Source organism: Pezoporus flaviventris, unplaced genomic scaffold, assembly GCF_033815535.1.
Source record: "Pezoporus flaviventris isolate CSIRO_AGI_PZ_B2104156 unplaced genomic scaffold, CSIRO_AGI_Pfla_v1 ptg000587l, whole genome shotgun sequence".
NCBI lineage: Eukaryota > Metazoa > Chordata > Aves > Psittaciformes > Psittacidae > Pezoporus > Pezoporus flaviventris.
Window position 1 is genome coordinate 12164 of NW_026893134.1, and position 18207 is coordinate 30370.

Consider the following 18207-nt stretch of genomic DNA (forward strand, 5'->3'; position numbering starts at 1 on the left):
ATGCAAACCCCCCCGCTCCGGGTTCCATTTAAGGGGGTTGGGGGGGGGGTACCTGCTGCCGTGCGTGTTTCTGAGGGGATTTTTGGGGCGCGCACCCCTCGTTGGGCTCTGGCAGCGCAGGATCCGCTTCCTCCTTCCTTATTTCCCCTCAGAAATCGCTTTATTTTACACCTCCGGCGCCGTTTGAAGCCCGAAAGCGGAGCTCTCCCTCGCTTCACCTCACAGCTCCCGCCGCCATCTTGGGGTCGGGGAGGGGGGAGAGGAAGGGGAAGGAGGGGGGGGGAGTAAGGGCGCCAAGGGGCGGAGCCGCGCATGCGCACAGCGCCCGCGGCCCGTGCGAGGGGAGCCCGGGCACAAAATGGCGGCGGGGGGGCGGGCGCTGCGCTCGGGGGGGCCCGGCCGGTGACCGCCGCCGCTGCCGCCTCCTCCTCCTTCCCCCCCCCCCCCTTCCCCGTTCTCTTCTTCCCCGGGGGCTTTTCAAGCGGGGCTCTAAGGGCCCCCGAGGCTCTCGTTGCGAACCGGTTGCCCGTTAGGCTTCAGGTCGGGGGCCGCCGCTGAAGGCCCCGAGCCGCTGAGGCGGCGGCGGAGGGGAGGGGAGGGGGGGGGGGGGGGTAACGAGGCCGCCGAGCGCTGCTCCGGGAGGGCCCGAAGATGGCGGCGGGCGGCGGAGGCGGCGGGCGGGCCTCGTCGTCGTCCTCCTCCTCCTCCTCTTCGTCGTCGGCGGCCGCCGCCTCCTCCTCTTCGTCGTCGTCGTCGTCTTTGGAGGCCTCGCTGGATCGGAAGCTGCAGGCGGTCACCAACACCATGGAGTCCATCCAGGGCCTGTCCTCGTGGTGCCTGGAGAACAAGCGGCACCACAGCACCATCGTCTGCCACTGGATGAAGTGGTTGCGGCGCTGTGAGTGCGAGTGGGGCCTCCGGTAACACCGGCGGGGTTGGGGGCCGGGCCCATAGGGACACGGTGGGGGGGGGGGGGGGGGGATCTAAAGGGGGTGTTTGTATAGGCCTGAAGGAGTTGGGTTTAGGGAGCTCCATAGGGATTCCAGCAGGGATAGAGGGAGAGCATTCCCCGTTTCTCTGTTGGTGATTGATGGTGCTTTACGCTGGGCTTAAAGAGGGGACTGCAGCCTGAGCCCATCTCTGCCCCCATTCCTGCATGGACCCATCCTCAGCCTCTTGGACTGGAGCTCCTGGTACCCCCCCGCTTCCTCCTTCCATCCCTATGGAGCAGAGCCTCTCTTCCCTGCCTCCCTCCTTGCTTTTGGGCTCCTTTCCCACCTTGTAGCTCCTTGGAAGTGCAAAGAAACCCCTGGAATTCCCAACGTTTGGAGCTCTTTGGGTAGAAGATTTGGGGCTTTGGGGCTGGCGTCTCCATTCCCGGCTTTTTGGCCCCATCCCGTCTCCAGCTGGAGCCGCAAGAGGTTGGGAATTGCGGTGCTGGGGCTGCCCCTATCCCTGCAGTGTTCAATGGGGCTCGGAGCATCCTGCCCTATGGAAGGGGTCTGGGTCTGTGGAGGTGGATGAGCTTTAAGGTGCTTTCATCCCAAGCCGATCCCGTGGGATCCATGCGGAGCGAAGGTGGGGATGAGCCCTCTCCAAGGCACCGGTAGCACCGGTTGGATGCGTTAATGCACGTCGGAAGGATGGGATGTGGGAAATCTTGGAATTACTCATGGAAAATCATGGAATTTACTGTGGGAAATCATGGAATGAACCATGGAAAACTGGAATCACCCATGGAAAAGCATGGAATCACCCATGGGAAATCGTGGAATCACCCCTGGGAAATCATGGAATCACCCATGGAAAACTGTGGAATCGCCTATGGGAAATCATGGAATGAACCATGGAAAATCATGGAATCACCCATGGGAAATCGTGGAATCACCCATGGGGAATCATGGAATCACCTGTGGGAAATCAAGGGATCACCCATGGGAAATTATGGAATGAACCATGGAAAACTGTGGAATCACCCATGGGAAATCGTGGAATCACCCATGGGAAATCGTGGAATCACCCATGGGAAACTGTGGAATCACCCATGGGAAATCGTGGAATCACCCATGGAAAACTGTGGAATCACCCATGGAAAACTGTGGAATCACCCATGGGAAATCGTGGAATCACCCATGGGAAATCGTGGAATCACCCATGGGAAATCGTGGAATCACCCATGGAAATCGTGGAATCACGCATGGAAATCATGGAATCACGCATGGGAAATCATGGAATGAACCATGGAAAACTGTGGAATCGCCCATGGGAAATCATGGAATCACCCATAGCAGACCCCTTACAGCTCCTCCATTCCTGCCCCCCAAGCCCACCCCATGGCATCGAGAGCCCTGAGCACCCTTTGGGGCAAGGAACTGCTCCTCAGCCCCATCCAACCCCCCCTTGGGGCAGCTGGAAGCCATTCCCATTTGACCCCATCCCATGGGATCCAAGCCTGGCTCCATCCTATTGCAGGCAGCGGTCAGACCCCCCCTTCCTAGGAGGCTTGGGTTGAGTTGGATTGGATTGGGTTGGGTTGAGTTGGGTTGGGTTGGGTTGAGTTGGGTTGGATTGGGTTGGGTTGAGTTGGATTGGGTTGGGTTGAGTTGGATTGGATTGGGTTGAGTTGGGTTGGATTGAGTTGGGTTGAGTTGGGTTGGATTGGATTGGGTTGGGTTGAGTTGGGTTGAATTGGTTTGAGTTGGGTTTTGTTGGATTGGGTTGAGTTGGGTTGGATTGAGGTGGGTTGAGTTGGATTGGATTGGGTTGAGCTGGATGGGATTGGGTTGAGTTGGGTTGAATTGGTTTGAGTTGGGTTTTGTTGGATTGGGTTGAGTTGGGTTGGGTTGAGTTGGATTGGGTTGGGTTGGATTGGGTTGAGTTGGATTGGGTTGGCTTCACCCCTTGCGCTGCACATCCTCACGGTGCCGCCTGCGGCCCCGAGCTCATTGTGTCCCATTGGAGGCCGCTTTTAAGGCTTGGCTCCTTCCCGTCTGCTCCCGTTTGATGCCCTCGGTATTCCCATTGCTTCCAGCCGCTTTTCCCCACCGCCTCAACCTCTTCTACCTGGCCAACGACGTCATCCAGAACTGCAAGCGCAAGAACGCCATCGTCTTCCGCGACGCCTTCGCCGAAGTGCTGCCCGAGGCCGCCTCCTTGGTCAAGTGAGTCCTCAGCGGGGGGGAGATTCCCAAAACAGGGATCGGGCCCCTTTGGAATGCTGCAAAATGGGGGAGTGGACGGCAGTGCCGTTTCAGTGTGGAATGGGGTTGGGGGGGGTAATTCCCGCACGGAATGCGGTTGGGGGGGGGTAATTCCCGCATGGAATGGGGTTGGGGGGGTAATTCCCGCATGGAATGGGGTTGGGGGGGTAATTCCCACATGGAATGGGGTTGGGGGGGGGTAATTCCAGAATGGAAGGGGGTTTAATTCCAGCATGGAATGGGGCTGGGGGGGGTTGATTCCAGCATGGGGGAGGGGTAATTCCAGCATGGAATGGGGCTGGGGGGGAGTAATTCCCGCATGGAATGGGGCTGGGGGGGAGGTAATTCCCGCATGGAATGGGGTTGGGGAGGGGGGTAATTTCCGCATGGAACTGGGGGGGGGGGGGTGTGTGTAATTCCAGCATGGAATGGGGTTGGGGGGTGTTTAATTCCAGCATGGAATGGGGTGGGGGGGTTTAATTCCAGTATGGAATGGGGTTTGGGGGGGGTAATTCCAGCATGGAAGGGGGTTTAATTGCAGCATGTAATGGGGTTGGGTTAGGGTTAGGATGGAGGAGAGGGATGGGATCTGTGGGAGAAGCTTCCCAACCCAACCCATGCCATGGTTCCATGGTTGGAATAACATGGGATGGGAAGATGGGGCACTGGTGTGGATCCCAGTGGGCTGAGCCCCATCCCATCCCTGCCTCTGCTTCCTGCCCTCCGTTTGCCTCTGGAATGTTCCTTAATCCTGGTGTTTAAAGGACAGGACATAGAGAAAGCATGGAGCATTAGCTCCTGTCTCAATGGTGTTTGCCATGGAATGATCCTATTGCTCTAAAACCTCCTCATTTCACTCCAAAAAGGCCTGTGGGAAGTGTCTGGGTCATTCCAAGCACGCGGATGCGCTGCTTGAGCCTTTAGAGCATCACCTGGAGGCTCCCTGCAGTTCAATCCTGACCTCTTCCCAGTGTGGAACTGGGAGGGATCCCAGTGCCAAGGTAAGGCAAACCCACCCCATTCCTCTCTTTTCCAGGGATCCATCCGTATCCAAATCCATCGAGAGGATCTTCAAGATCTGGGAGGACCGGAACGTGTACCCGGAGGAAACCATCCTGGCCCTAAAGGAAGCTCTGAGTGAGTTCCTCCCCCTTTGCCCCTCTGCTTTGGGAAGCCACAGTCCTCATGTGCATCCCTAAAGCAGCTCCGAGTCCTTCCCATAGGAGCTGGAGTTATTCCAGCTGGGAGGAAGCAGAATGGGAAGGAGCAGGGCTCCTCCAAGCCGGGCCCACAGCGCCTTGGCTCTCCTTGGGTACCAGTTGGGATAAGGGTTGATGGGGAGGGTGATGGAAGAGGCAGTGGTACCCAAATGAGGAACCCCCTTTGCTTCAGGGCCACGGGGAGAGCCGGAGGGGATGCAGGTGCATCCCATGTCCATTGGATCCGACTTCCTCTTCCCTCTTTCCCTGTCCCCCCCCCTCTCAAACCCCAGCATTATCCCTAGGGAATTCCCTGCTGCCTGCTTGCAAATCCTGCCCTGTTTTCCAGGTACCACGTTCAAAACAAAGCAGCTGAAAGAAACCCTCAGCAAACAACCCAATAAGGCATGGAAGAAAGCTCCGGGTAAGGATCCCATGGGAATTCTGGGATTGAGCAGGAAAAGCAGGAGCAAACAGGTGCTTGGTGATCCTAAGGGAAGAGAGGGAGGAAAAGGCCAGGGATTTGGGAAGAGGAGGTGGAGCTCAGAAGATCCACAATGGAGCAGCACATGGGGCTGAGTGAGGTCCATAGCTTAAGGATGCTCTGATTTATTCGTCTCTTGCATCCTAAAGCCTTAAGGGCTGGAGGAACATCCCATAAGCTCTGTTGGGTGCCCACATCAGGTTGATCCAAGAGTCTGGAAGCATTCAGTCCTTGCCTTCACATCCCAAGCTGCTTCCCAAACCCCAGTGTGCCGCATTCAGCATGGGTGAAGGGTGAAACGTGCTTCTTCTCCTGGTTTGGGGGGCAGGAAAGGATGCATTTCAGGCCTGGCACTTGGGAAGTGCTAGGAGATTCCTTGCAACTCCTTGGATGAGGCTCCTGGATCAACTCTTGTAGGGGTTCCTCTTCCCAAAAGGCAGAGAGCACTGAAGGCTGTGTATGGAGAGGGATTGGAAGCGGGAAGAGCGGGATCTGGTTCGATGCTGATGTGAAGCTGCTGCTTGTGCCTCTTGGTGCCTTCTGCTCTCCCTTATCCCTGGTCTTTATCCCGACAGCATCCACCAATCCCAAAGCTGCTCTGAAGTCCAAGATTGTGGCTGAGTTCAGGGTAAGTGGAATCCCATTGCCCTGGGGCTTGGTTGGGAAGCGCCAGTGTTCCTATGGAGAAGGGAAAGCTCCTGAAGGAGAGACCTCGGAGCAGCCCCAGTGCCTGAAGGGGCTCCGGGAGACCGGGAAGAGGGGCTTGGGATAAGGGATGGAAGAGCAGGATAAGAGGAATGGAGATGGGATCTGAGCTCTTCCCTGGGAGGGTGCTGGGACACGGGAATGGGTTGAAGGGAGGAGGTTTGGATGCCCCATCCTGCTGCCATGGAACCGGCTGAGCGTGAAGCTCCCTTCATCCCAAACCATTCCATGATCCCATGGAACCCCCCCCCGGGAAGCAGCAGAGCGCTGGGGCTCATCCCTGCCATTCCCAGCTTTTCCATGCTTCCCTCGCTCCCCTTCCCAGCCACAGGCTCTCATCGAGGAGCTGCTCTCGTACAAGCGCTCCGAGGAGCAGATGGAGCTCAAGGAGAAGCAGCTTTCCACCCTCCGCGTCGACGTCTGCAGCACCGAGACCCTCAAGTGTCTCAAAGGTGAGGATAGCATGGAGCAAGCACCAGCATTCCTTTGGGAATGACATCCAGCTCTGCATGCTCCCCCCTCTCCTTGGAGCCTTGGAGCTGTGTTAATGGGAAGCCTTGGGGCTCTTCAACCCCGCCGTTTAGGGGCTGTGTTGTCTTTGGAGCATCCCAATCCCGTTAAATCAGGTGGGATTTGGTGTTGGAAGTGGATTAGGATCCATCAAAGGGGATCACACCCCCCCCCACCCAGCCATGAGACCAATAGGCTGCAGCACGTTCAGGCTTGAGCTGGGGCAAAGGGAAATTGAAGCCCAGCTGCCTCACGTTGGGCTCTGGAATGTCATGGATACTGCATGGAGGAGCTCCAGGGCCTAAAGGAGGCTTTGGATGCAGGGATGGAGGGGTGGGATAAAGGGAATGGCTTCAACCTGCTGGAAGAAGGGAGTGGGATTGGGATGGGAAGCTCTTCCCTTGCTGAGCTCCTCGCCTCCTGCTTCCCTTCTGTGCAGATAAAACAGGAGGGAAGAAGTTCTCCAAGGAATTTGAGGAAGCCAGTTCCAAGCTGGAGGAATTCGTCAATGGCCTGGACAAGCAAGTGAAGAACGGGCCCTCCCTCACGGAGGCCTTGGAAAACGCCGGGATCTTCTACGAGGCTCAGTACAAGGAAGTCAAGGTGGTGGCCAACGTGAGTGGAGGCATCCCCTCCTCTTCCCAAAGGGAAGCGGGATTCAGGGGTTGGATGCTCCCAAGATCCAAGGCGGAGGGGGGGGGGTTGTGGCAGGGTTGTGCTTCCCAAAGGATGGGAAGAGCCCTCGGCATCCAAACTGCAGGAATAAAGTGGGAATTGGGGATGGCTTGGGGAGAACACCCAGGCCCAGCAGCAGGGTCGGTCGGAAGCGGGATTCGGGATATGGAGCCACTGGGAAAAGGTTTTCCCTTCCCTTTCCCTAATGGCTCTTGGCCTGCAGATCCCAGGCAAAGCAGAGCTGGCGATGCTTTTCCCAAGCTGCACCCTGCTTCCCCTTAGGGAAACATCCCATAATAACTCCTCATTCCATGCCCTTCTTCTCCTTTAGGCTTACAAAACCTTTGCCAACCGTGTGAGCAACCTAAAGAAGAAGCTGGACCAGTTGAAAGCGACGCTTCCCGATCCGGAGGAGTCTCCCGTCCCTTCCCCCAGCATGGATGCCCCCTCTCCCACGGGCTCCGAGTCGCCATTCCAAGGCATGGGAGAGGAGGATCACGCCCGTTCGCCGGCGGTCGGGAGCCGGAAGCCGGCGTCTCCGGAGCCGGTGACGGATAACCGGGACGTGGAGGACATGGAGCTCTCCGATGTGGAGGACGACGCATCCAAAATCATCGGTGGGTGGTGGTGGGATAACCGGAATTGCCCCTTGGAGCATCCTTTGGGATGGGGAGGATGCCCAGAGGGCTGGCTTGGGAGCCATTGGGCTTCTGCTCCGCACCCTGGTGCTGACCATTCCCATCTCCCAGCCTGCTTTCTGAGGTGTTTTCCTGGGAATCCTGTGTTGCCCATGGGAATTCAGCTTGGAGAGAAGGAAGTTCTTCCCTGGGAGCGCAGGGTGCCCTGAGGAGCTGGGCCTGCCCCAGCCCTGGCAGTGCTCAAGGCCAGCTTGGGGCATCCTGCTCTAGTGGAAGGGCTCCCTTTCCCCCCAACCCATGCCAGAATTCCATGAATTAGACCGAATCCCATGGGAAAACCCGGTATCCCAAGCACCTCTGTGATGGGGTCTTGTTCTCCCCCCCTTGCAGTGGAAGAGAGGAAGGAAAAGCCGACGGCTCCAGCACCCCCCAAGCCTGAAAGCATCCCCAAAGCCGTGCCCAGCACCACGGCACCAACCCCGGTGCCGGTGCCGGTGCCGGCACCAACCCAGGCCCCCCCGACCCCTCCGGCCCCGAAGGCAGCGCCCGCCCCTCCGGCCCCTGCCCTTGCCTTGCCCAACCTGGCCAATGTGGACCTGGCCAAGATCAGCTCCATCCTCAGCAGCTTGACCTCGGTGATGAAGAACACAGGTGGGTGCTGAGCTCTTGCATCTTTTGGGGCTAAGGAGCATCCTCTGGGGCTAAAGAGCATCCTTTGGGGCTAAAGAGCATCCTCTGGTGCTAAAGAGCATCCTCTGGGGCTAAGGAGCATCCTCTGGGGCTGAAGAGCATCCTCTGGAGCTAAAGAGCATCCTCTGGGGCTAGAGAGCATCCTCTGGGGCTAGAGAGCATCCTTTGGGGCTAAAGAGCATCCTTTGGGGCTAAAGAACATTCTTTGGGGATAAAGAGCATCCTCTGGGGCTAAGGAGCATCCTTTGGGGCTAAGGAGCATCCTCTGGAGCTAAAGAGCATCCTTTGGGGCTAAAGAGCATCCTTTGGGGCTAAGGAGCATCCTTTGGGGCTAAAGAGCATCCTTTGGGGCTAAAGAGCATCCTTTGGGGCTAAAGAACATTCTTTGGGGCTAAAGAGCATCCTCTGGGGCTAAGGAGCATCCTCTGGGGCTAGAGAGCATCCTCTGGGGCTAGAGAGCATCCTTTGGGGCTAAAGAGCATCCTTTGGGGCTAAAGAACATTCTTTGGGGCTAAAGAGCATCCTCTGGGGCTAAGGAGCATCCTTTGGGGCTAAGGAGCATCCTCTGGAGCTAAAGAGCATCCTTTGGGGCTAAAGAGCATCCTTTGGGGCTAAGGAGCATCCTCTGGAGCTAAAGAGCATCCTTTGGGGCTAAAGAGCATCCTTTGGGGCTAAAGAGCATCCTCTGGGGCTAAAGAGCATCCTTTGGGGCTAAAGAGCATCCTTTGGGGCTAAGGAGCATCCTCTGGAGCTAAAGAGCATCCTTTGGGGCTAAGGAGCATCCTTTGGGGCTAAGGGGCATCCTCTGGGGCCCAAAGCGATGGTGCTGAGCGCGGTGTCCCTTCTGTCCTAGGTGTGAGCCCAGCTTCCAGGCCTTCTCCAGGCACCCCCACGAGCCCCACAGCTCTCAGCAGTGGGCTGAAGCCTCCCGCCCTGGCTCCCCCCTCTGCTCCTCCCAATCCCTTGGCCAACATCCTCTCCAAAGTGGAAATCACTCCGGAAAGCATTCTGTCCGCTCTGTCCAAAACGCAGCCCCAGACGGCGCCGGCTTTGCAAGGTACCGGAGCGGGGATGGAGGGGGTGGGAATGGCAGCCTTTATCCAGGATACAGAGGGGAGAATTCCTTAAATTGGGATATAGAAAGCCCTCGGTGAATCCCACTGCCTTCTCCCGTAGCGCACGCGGGGATGGCTTTAAGCTGCCGGAGGTGGGGTCTTAGGCTGAAGGTGCCACTGGAACCGGATGAGCTTTACGGTCCCTTCATCCCAAAGCATTCCCTGATTCCTGGATGGCTCCATCCATGTGCCATGACCCCGGTGCCATGCAGAACCCTGCAGGGCTTTGCGCTCGCCCTCCGCAACAGGGACCATGGTGACCGAGGCGGCGCGGTGCCGTTGGGATGGAGACTCCCACATCCCCCATGGGCAAAGCCACTTCCAGGGCTCGGGATCGGGAAGTTCCTCCCGTGGAGGTGGGATTTGGGCCTCACCCCCCCTCCCGGGTTCTGCTCTTCCCAGGTTTATCCTCCCTGCTCCAGAGCGTGGCTGGAAGCTCCGTTCAAGCCAGCGAAGCCTCTTCCCAGAGCACCGCCGCCTCTCCCGCCGGCGCCAGCATTCCCAGCGGGAAGGGCAGGAATGTTCCTCCTCCCAGCTCCCAGTCCTTCCTATCCAAAGGCTTCGGGTATTCTCCCAACTCCTCCAGTGCCGAGGTCTCCTCCGCCCCTGTTAACAAAGCCCCCATTGGACCCCCCCCGGGCATCCCTTCTTTTAAGCCTCCAAGCAATTCCTTGGCCTTTCCCAGCTCCCACCCCCCGAGCCCCTCATCCCTGTTGCCCGCAGAAACCCCTCTGGCTCAAGGCTCCGAGCTTCCCAAAGCCAAGCTGGAAGCGGAGCCGCCTTCTCCCAGCCTGGAGATGAAGATCCACAACTTCCTGAAGGGAAACCCGGGCTTCAGCGGCCTCAACTTGAACATCCCCATCCTCAGCAGCTTAGGGGCCGGCACGGCGCCGGAAAGCCACGCGCCCGACTTCCAACGGGCTCCCACCAGCGCTTCCATGGATAACGTGGACGGGACGCCGGTGCGGGATGAGCGGAGCGGGACCCCTACCCAGGATGAGATGATGGATAAACCCGCTGCCAGCACTGTGGATACCATCTCCTTGCTGTCCAAGATCATGAGCCCGGGCTCTTCCACTCCCAGCAGCACGCGGTCCCCGCTGCAGAGCCGGGACGAGGGCTATTCCCAAGAGCTTCCCAGCGCCGTGCATTCCTACCGGCCCTTTGGGATGGGGAGGGAATCTCCCGGCGGGCTCTACAAGCAGCCTGCCGACAGCCTGGAGCTGCCTTCCTCCTTGCTGGAATCCTCCCAGGAGAAGTTCTATCCCGACGCCCCTTTCCACGAGGATGAGGATTACCGCGACTTCGAGTACGCGGGGCCGCCGCCGGCCGCCATGCTCAACCTGGAGAAGAAACCCACCAAATCCATCCTGAAATCCAGGAAGCTTTCCGAAGGCGCGGAATTCCAGCCGCTCCTGCCCGCCTACGCGCAGAGGGTGCAGGACTTCGGGATGAAGGCCCCCTTCCCTCCATCCATGAGATCCATCCTGGAGCAGAGCGAGCCCTGCGACCCCTTGGCTGCATCCCCGGGGCTCTATGGGAGCTATGGCCTCCGGGGCAACGATTCCACCTCGGATGGATCCCATTCCCCCGGGAAGAACGACGCCTTCTTCGCCGCCGACTCCAACCACAACGCCCTGCCCAAGGCCGTGGCGCATCCCGGCCTCGCTCCCAAGCCGTTCCCAGACTCTCCCCACTCCCTTCCCCTCCGTTCCCTGTTCTCTTCCCAAGCGTCCCTTCCCAACGTGGAGAAACCTTTGGCTTCTCCCATCTCCACCACGTCCACCATGGAATTCAAGACCATGCTCAAAAACGCTTCGCGCAAACCCTCGGAAGAGAAGCATTTTGCTGCCGTTCCCAAATCCGAGGCCGGCGATCCCAAAGGAAAAGGGCAGGAGGAGCACTTCCGCATCGAGACGCGCGTCTCCTCCTCGTCCTCCTCCTCCTCCTGCTTGGACTTACCCGACGGCGGCGAGGAGAAAGGGGCTCCCATCGAAACCTTGGGCTACCACAACGCTTCCAACCGCGGAATGCCGGGAGAACCCATCCAGACGGTGGAATCCATCCGGGGCTTGGGCAAAGGGAGCAGAGGCCACGGGCGGGAAGGGAGCAGGGGTTGGTTCGAGCTCGGCGCCGGTGCTGGCGGCGCCTTCAGCAACGGCCCCTCGGAGCATCCCGCCATGGCGGCGGCATTCCCAACTCCCTACAAGGAGCACGTGGCGGCTCCGCCACCGCCGCCGTTCCCGGAGAGCGTCAACAACTTCCGGAGCAACAGCTTCACCGCGCCCTTCGAGCATCACTTGGCGGCGGCACCGCCGCCACCGCCTGCCATGGAGCACGGGACTCCCTTCCCGCGGGATCCAGGGCCCCCCCCCAAGGACCACGGCGCCTTATTCCCAAGGGATCGCCTGCCGGCCGTGGATCACAGCAACCCCTTCGCCAAGGAAGCCTCGGCTCCGCTCGCGCTGCCCCCCCCCGCCGCCATCGACCATCCCGGCGTCCCTTTCCCCGCTCCCCCTCCGCCGCCCGTTCCCGGCGAGCATCCCAACATCCCCTTCCCATCCCAACCTCCGGCAGCGGGGGAGCACGGAGCCGCCGGCCCCTTCCCAGCGCCGCCGCCGCCTCCCCCCCCGCCGCCCCCCCCGGCTCTGGAGCACGGCTCCCTCCACCCTGGGACACTCAAGGAGCATTTCTCCGGCCACGCCGCATCCCGGGAAGCGCAGCCCCAAAGCCGGGATCTGGGCCCGGCTCCTTTATCCCGCGCTCGGGAAGCCGTGGCCATGACCCCCCTGTCCAGGGATCCCTTGGCTGGGGGGGGAGCAGCGGCAGCAGCAGCACCGAGGCCTTTGGGCCCCCCCCCAAGCACTGGGGGGCGCGGGGGGGTGCTGCTCAGGAACCCCCGCACCGAGTTCAGGCCCAGGGAGCCCTTTGGGAGCAGAGACCCCTTCCATAGCCTGAAACGGCCACGACCCCCCTTTGGCAGGGGGGGGGCCCCCTTCTTCACCCCCAAACGCCCCTTTTTCCCCCCCCGGTACTGAAGCAGCCGCCCTGAGCGCAGACATCACCCCCCCCCCAACCCTAACCCGCCCCCCCCCCACGCGCCTCTAGAGCAGCGCTTCCCCCTTGGGATTTTTCCTTCTGTTTTCCACTTTTTCCCCCTTTTTTTTTTCTTCCTTGCCCCTCCCCTCCCCCCCCCCAAAAAAAAAATTCTCTAAATTAAATATTCTCTAATTTTACGCTTTTTTCTTTCCAATTTCCCTTCGTTTTTTGCTCCACCTCCCCCCGTTTGGTGCAGAACCAGCGCCCAGGAAAAGCCTTTTCCTGCCCCCCATCCCAAAGAACTGAAAAACATTAAAATGAATGCAAAAAAAAGGGGGAAAAACGATAAGAAGAGGAAGGGTCCAACATTGCTGGGGTGGGGGGGACGAAGGCCCCAAACCCTTCCCTTTATGGTGCTGAGCTCCCCCAGTTCAGCCCCCCCCCCAATGGCACAAACAGCCCCCGACACCGTTGGTCCCCCCCCCATATTTGGGGCTCTGAACACGAATCCCTTGGGAATCACCCTCTGGAAGCGCGCGGATGGAGCCTGCCAGGGCCCCCCCCCCCCTCCCGTCCCCCCCCCCCCTCAAAAAACGGCGGCTTTTATATGAAGTTGGGATTTTACTTGATTTTCTTTTTTGGGGGGTTGGTTTTTAGTTGCTAGAATCCATCGTTGCGGTTGATCAAGGTGTAGGGTTCAATATCCACATAAAGACTCCAAAACACCAGGAGGTGGCGGCTCCTTTTCTTTCGCTCTGGGTTGCAGGGGGGAGGTTCCGGTTATCCCATTATCCCGTTATCCCAGTATCCCTTTATCCCATTATCCCGTTATCCCAGTATCCCGTTATCCCATTATCCCGTTATCCCAGTATCCCGTTATCCCATTATCCCGTTATCCCAGTATCCCGTTATCCCATTATCCCGTTAGCCTAGTATCCCAGTATCCCGTTATCCTGTTAACCCATTATCCCGTTATCCTAGTATTCCGTTATCCCGTTAGCCTAGTATTCCGTTATCCCAGTATTCTGTTATCCCATTAACCCATTATCCCGTTATCCCAGTATTCCGTTAACCCGTTATCCCAGTATTCTGTTATCCCGTTATCCCATTATCCCGTTATCCCATTATTCCGTTATCCCATTATCCTGTTATCCTAGTATTCCGTTATGCCGTTATCCCAGTATCCCGTTATGCCAGTATTCTGTTATCCCGTTATCCCAGTATTCCATTATCCGTTATCCCAGTATTCCGTTATCCCAGTATCCCGTTATCCCAGTATTCCGTTATGCTGTTATCCCAGTATCCCGTTATCCCGTCTGCACCCATGCCTGTACCCTCCCCATCCCTCCCCATCCCTCCCCATGGTTCCCTCCGGTACCGCGGGGCCGCGCTAGGGGCGGGCGAATCCATTGCGGGCGGCGGGGGAGAACCAGGGCTCCGCCCCCTCCGCGCTGACCACGCCGCCCCCCCTCCAAGCGGATTGGTCGAGCCGCCTCGGGGCGGGGCTTCAGGCGTCCTTCCCATTAGCCCCCCTCAGATGACGTCGTAGCGCGGCGACGGAAGGAGCGGAACTTGACGTCATGACGCGTGCGCCCAGGGCGCTGCTGCTCGCGGGAGCCCCGCGCCGGTACCGGGTGCGCCCCTCCCCCCTCCCCCTCCCCCCTTACCGGGCCCCCCCCACCCCCGGGACCCCTGCACCCCACCGTGACCTTTGACCTTTGACCCTGTCCCCAGGTCTCCGGGCCCGATCCTGACCGCTTCCGGTTGTTCCAGCGGCTCCGCCAGGATGGGAACGACGGGACCGGGAGCACCGGAAACGGGACCGGGAGCACCGGAAACGGGACCGGGAGCACCGGAAACGGGAGCACCGGAAACGGGAGCACCGGAAGCGGGACCGGGAGCACCGGAAACGGGACCGGGAGCACCGGAAACGGGAGCACCAGAAACGGGAGCACCGGAAACGGGACCGGGAGCACCGGAAACGGGAGCACCGGAAACGGGAGCACCGGAAGCGGGACCGGGAGCACCGGAAGAGGGACCGGGAGCACCGGAAGCCCCGCCCCCGGCGCCCCCATCCGCATCGCGCTGCCCGGGGGCCGCCTCCTGCCCGGCCGGGCCCTGCAGACCACGCCCTACATGGTGGCGGCGGAGCTGGGGTGGGGACCCATAGAGACCCATAGGGACCCATAGAGACTCATAGGGACCTATAGAGACCCATAGGGACCTATAGAGACCCATAGGGACCTATAGAGACCCCATAGAGACCTTATAGAGACCCATAGGGACCCATAGGGACCTATAGAGACCCATAGGGACCTATAGAGACCCCATAGAGACCTTATAGAGACCCATAGAGCTCCATAGATACCCATAGAGGCCCATACAAAACCTATAGGTACCCATAGAGACCCCAGAGACAACCATAGGGACCCATAAAGACCTATAGGGACCCATAGGGACTCCATAGAGACCCACAGACACCCCATAGAGACCCCAGAGACACCCAGAGACACCCATGGAGACCCATAGGAACCCATAGAGACCCCAGAGAGCCCCACGGGGACCCCATAGTGACCCACAGAGACCCACAGAGAGCCCATAGAGACCCTATAGGAACCCACAGAGACCCATAGAAACCCCACAGAGACACCATAGTGACCCCACAGAGACCTCATCGAGACCCATATACATCCCTTAGAGCCCCATAGAACCCCCATAGGGACCCATAGAAACCTCATAGGGACCCATAGAAACCCCATAGGGACCCATAGAGACCCATAGGGACCCATTGAAACCCCAGAGCGCCCCACAGCTCCCCCACGTGTACCCGTGTCCCGCAGGGCGGCGGAGGCGGCGCTCGTGGCCCGCGTGAACGGGGCCCTGCAGGACCTGGAGCAGCCGCTGGAGGGCGACAGCGACCTGGAGCTGCTGGACTTCAGCTCGGCAGAGGGGCGAGAGGTGGGGGGGCTGCTCCTGCCCCATAGCGGCCCCATTGTGCCCCACATCCCTTGTGCCCCACATCCCCCTTGTGCCCCACATCCTCGTTGTGCCCCACATCCCTTGAGCACCACATTCCCCTTGTGCCCCACATCCCTTGTGCCCCACATCCCTTGAGCACCACATCCCCCTTGTGCCCCACATCCCCCCATTGTGACCCACATCCTCTGCTGTGCCCCACATCCCCCCTGTGCCCCACATCCTCCCCCCTGTGCCCCACAGCCCCCTTGTGCCCCACATCCCACTTGTGCCCCACATCCCCCCTGTTCCCTACATCCCCCTTGTGCCCCACACTGTCCTTTATGCTCCACATTCCCCCTTTCTGCCCCACATCCCTTGTGCCCCACATCCCCTATGCCCCACACCCCCCAGTTGTGCCCCATAGCCCCCATTCCCCCCCCCCTTGCCCCCAGGCCTTCTGGCGCTCGGGAGCCTTCGTGCTGGGGGCCGTGCTGGAGCAGTTCTATGGGGCCACATTCTGCCGCGCCAGCGCCACCGAGGATGGCTTCCACTGCGACGTGCACATGGGCGACCGGTACGAGGGGGGACCCCCCCCCATACCCCCCCATAGCCCGCTATGGGGCTGCCCCACACATCCCAACGTGTGTCCGTGTCCCCCCCCCCGCCCAGGACGGTGCCGCGTGGGGACCTGCAGGCGCTGGAAGGGGCTTGCGCCGCCTTCGCCCGCGCCGGGCACCGCTTCGAGCGCTTGGAGGCACCGAGGGAACGGCTCCGGGAGCTGCTGGAGGTGAGGAACGGTGTCAATGGTACCGGTGTCAATGGTACTGGTGTCAGTGGTACCGGTGTCAGTGGTACTGGTGTCAGTGGTACCTGGTGTCAATGGTACCGGTGTCAGTGGTACCTGGTGTCAATGGTACTGGTGTCAGTGGTACCTGGTGTCAATGGTACTGGTGTCAGTGGTACCTGGTGTCAATGGTACCGGTGTCAGTGGTACCGGTGTCAGTGGTACCGGTGTCCGTGGTACCGGTGTCAGTGGTACCGGTGTCAATGGTACCGGTGTCAGTGGTACCGGTGTCAATGGTACCGGTGTCAATGGTACCGGTGTCCATGGTACCGGTGTCAGTGGTACCGGTGTCAATGGTACCGGTGTCAGTGAGGAACGGTGTCAGTGGTACCGGTGTCCATGGTACTGGTGTCAGTGGTACCGGTGTCCATGGTACTGGTGTCAGTGGTACCGGTGTCAGTGGTACCGGTGTCCATGGTACTGGTGTCAGTGGTACCAGTGTCAATGATACCGGTGTCAGTGGTACCGGTGTCAATAGTACCGGTGTCAATGGTACCGGTGTCAATGGTACCGGTGTCAGTGGTACCGGTGTCAGTGGTACCGGTGTCAATGGTACCGGTGTCAATGGTACCTGGTGTCAGTGGTACCGGTGTCAATGGTACCGGTGTCAGTGGTACCGGTGTCAGTGGTACCGGTGTCAATGGTACCTGGTATCCATGGTACTGGTGTCAGTGGTACCGGTGTCAGTGGTACCGGTGTCAGTGGTACCGGTGTCAATGGTACCTGGTGTCAATGGTACCGGTGTCAGTGGTACCGGTGTCAGTGAGGAACGGTGTCAGTGGTACCGGTGTCAGTGGTACCGGTGTCAGTGGTACCGGTGTCAGTGGTACCGGTGTCAGTGGTACCGGTGTCACCCCCTGTCCCCCCCCCAGCACAACCGGTTCCAGCTGCAGCAGCTCGAGGCGGTGCCGGCCCCATTGGCCACTCTCTACAGGTGAGCGCGGGGTCTGTGGGGCTGGGGGGCCCTGCCTGTGCCCCCCTCCCAGCCTCTGCTCCCCCTCAGGTGCGGGCCCCAGCTCCAGCTCTGCCGCGGGCCCCTCCTGCGGCACACGGGGCTCATCGGGGCCCTGCGCGTCCTCTCGGTACGGTCGGTGTGGGGCAGGCTATGGGGCAGGGCTGTGAGTTGGGGCTATGGGGTCGGGCTGTGGACCAGGGCTATGGGGTGGTACTCTGGGGCAGGCTACGGGGTAAGGCTATGGGGCAGGGCTATGCGGCAGGCTACGGGGCAGTACTATGGGGCAGGCTATGGGGCGGGCTATGGGGCAGGGCTATGGAGTGGGCTATGGGGCAGGGTTATGAGGCAGGGCTATGAGGCAGGGCTATGGGGCAGGGCTATGGAGTGGGCTATGGGGCAGGGCTATGGGGCAGTGCTATGGGGCAGTGCTATGGGGCAGTGCTATGGGGCAGGGCTATGGGGCAGTGCTATGGGGCAGGGCTATGGGGCAGGGCTATGAGGCAGGGCTATGGGGCAGTGCTATGGGGCAGTGCTATGGGACAGGCTATGGGGCAGTGCTATGGGGCAGGGCTATGGGGCAGGGCTATGGGGCAGTGCTATGGGGCAGTGCTATGGGACAGGCTATGGGGCAGTGATATGGGGCAGGCTGTGGGGCAGTGCTATGGGGCAGGGCTATGTTGCAGTGCTATGGGGCAGGCTATGGGGCAGGACTCCATGGGTCACCCCCTCTCTCCCCCCCCCAGAGCTCCGCTGCGCTGTGGCAGGGGCTGGGCTCCGGCTCCCTCCAGCGCGTCGCCGCCGTCGCCTTCCCCAGCGGCCTGGAGCTGGCCCGGTGGGAGCGGGCGCAGGAGGAGGCGGCGCTGAGGGACCATCGGCGCATCGGCAGGGTCAGCGCCGCCGGCACCCCCATGTGCCCCACACCCCCCCACTGACACCCCCCATCTGCCCCACACCCCCCCACTGACACCCCCCACTGACACCCCCCATGTGCCCCACACCCCCCCACTGACACCCCCCCACTGACACCCCCCATCTGCCCCACACCCCCCCACTGACACCCCCCATCTGCCCCACACCCCCCCCACTGACACCCCCCCACTGACACCCCCCATCTGCCCCACACTGACACCCCCCATCTGCCCCACACCCCCCCACTGACACCCCCCATCTGCCCCACACCCCCCACTGACACCCC

The 18207-nt window shown here is 60.3% G+C and overlaps 2 protein-coding genes across 2 annotated transcripts; both read left to right on the forward strand.

Moving 5' to 3' along the window:
* The first annotated feature begins 651 nt into the window (after window positions 1-651).
* Window positions 652-12271, forward strand: RPRD2 (regulation of nuclear pre-mRNA domain containing 2). Its single transcript, XM_061443966.1, has 11 exons — window positions 652-898; window positions 3032-3161; window positions 4237-4337; window positions 4749-4823; window positions 5459-5511; window positions 5914-6040; window positions 6538-6713; window positions 7105-7390; window positions 7802-8062; window positions 8955-9158; window positions 9619-12271. Exons 1-11 carry the CDS (start codon window positions 652-654, stop codon window positions 12252-12254), a joined length of 4296 nt encoding a protein of 1431 aa, XP_061299950.1. The 3' UTR covers window positions 12255-12271.
* Window positions 12272-14295: 2024 nt separating this feature from the next.
* On the forward strand, window positions 14296-17899 carry TARS2 (threonyl-tRNA synthetase 2, mitochondrial; the record flags this gene model as incomplete). The annotated part of the gene is made up of 7 exons (XM_061443965.1): window positions 14296-14411; window positions 15096-15213; window positions 15666-15787; window positions 15883-16000; window positions 16930-16991; window positions 17061-17139; window positions 17756-17899. Coding segments are annotated over exons 1-7 (663 nt in total), but the record flags the coding sequence as incomplete, so codon positions are not given.
* Between the last annotated feature and the right edge of the window lie 308 nt (window positions 17900-18207).

Coding starts and splice junctions, on each gene's coding strand:
- RPRD2 (XM_061443966.1), top strand. CDS start 652: ATGGCGGCGGGCGGCGGAGGCGGCGGGCGGGCCTCGTCGTCGTCCTCC. Junction 3,162..4,236: donor GAGGCCGCCTCCTTGGTCAA/GTGAGTCCTCAG, acceptor TCTCTTTTCCAG/GGATCCATCCGTATCCAAAT. Junction 5,512..5,913: donor AGATTGTGGCTGAGTTCAGG/GTAAGTGGAATC, acceptor TCCCCTTCCCAG/CCACAGGCTCTCATCGAGGA.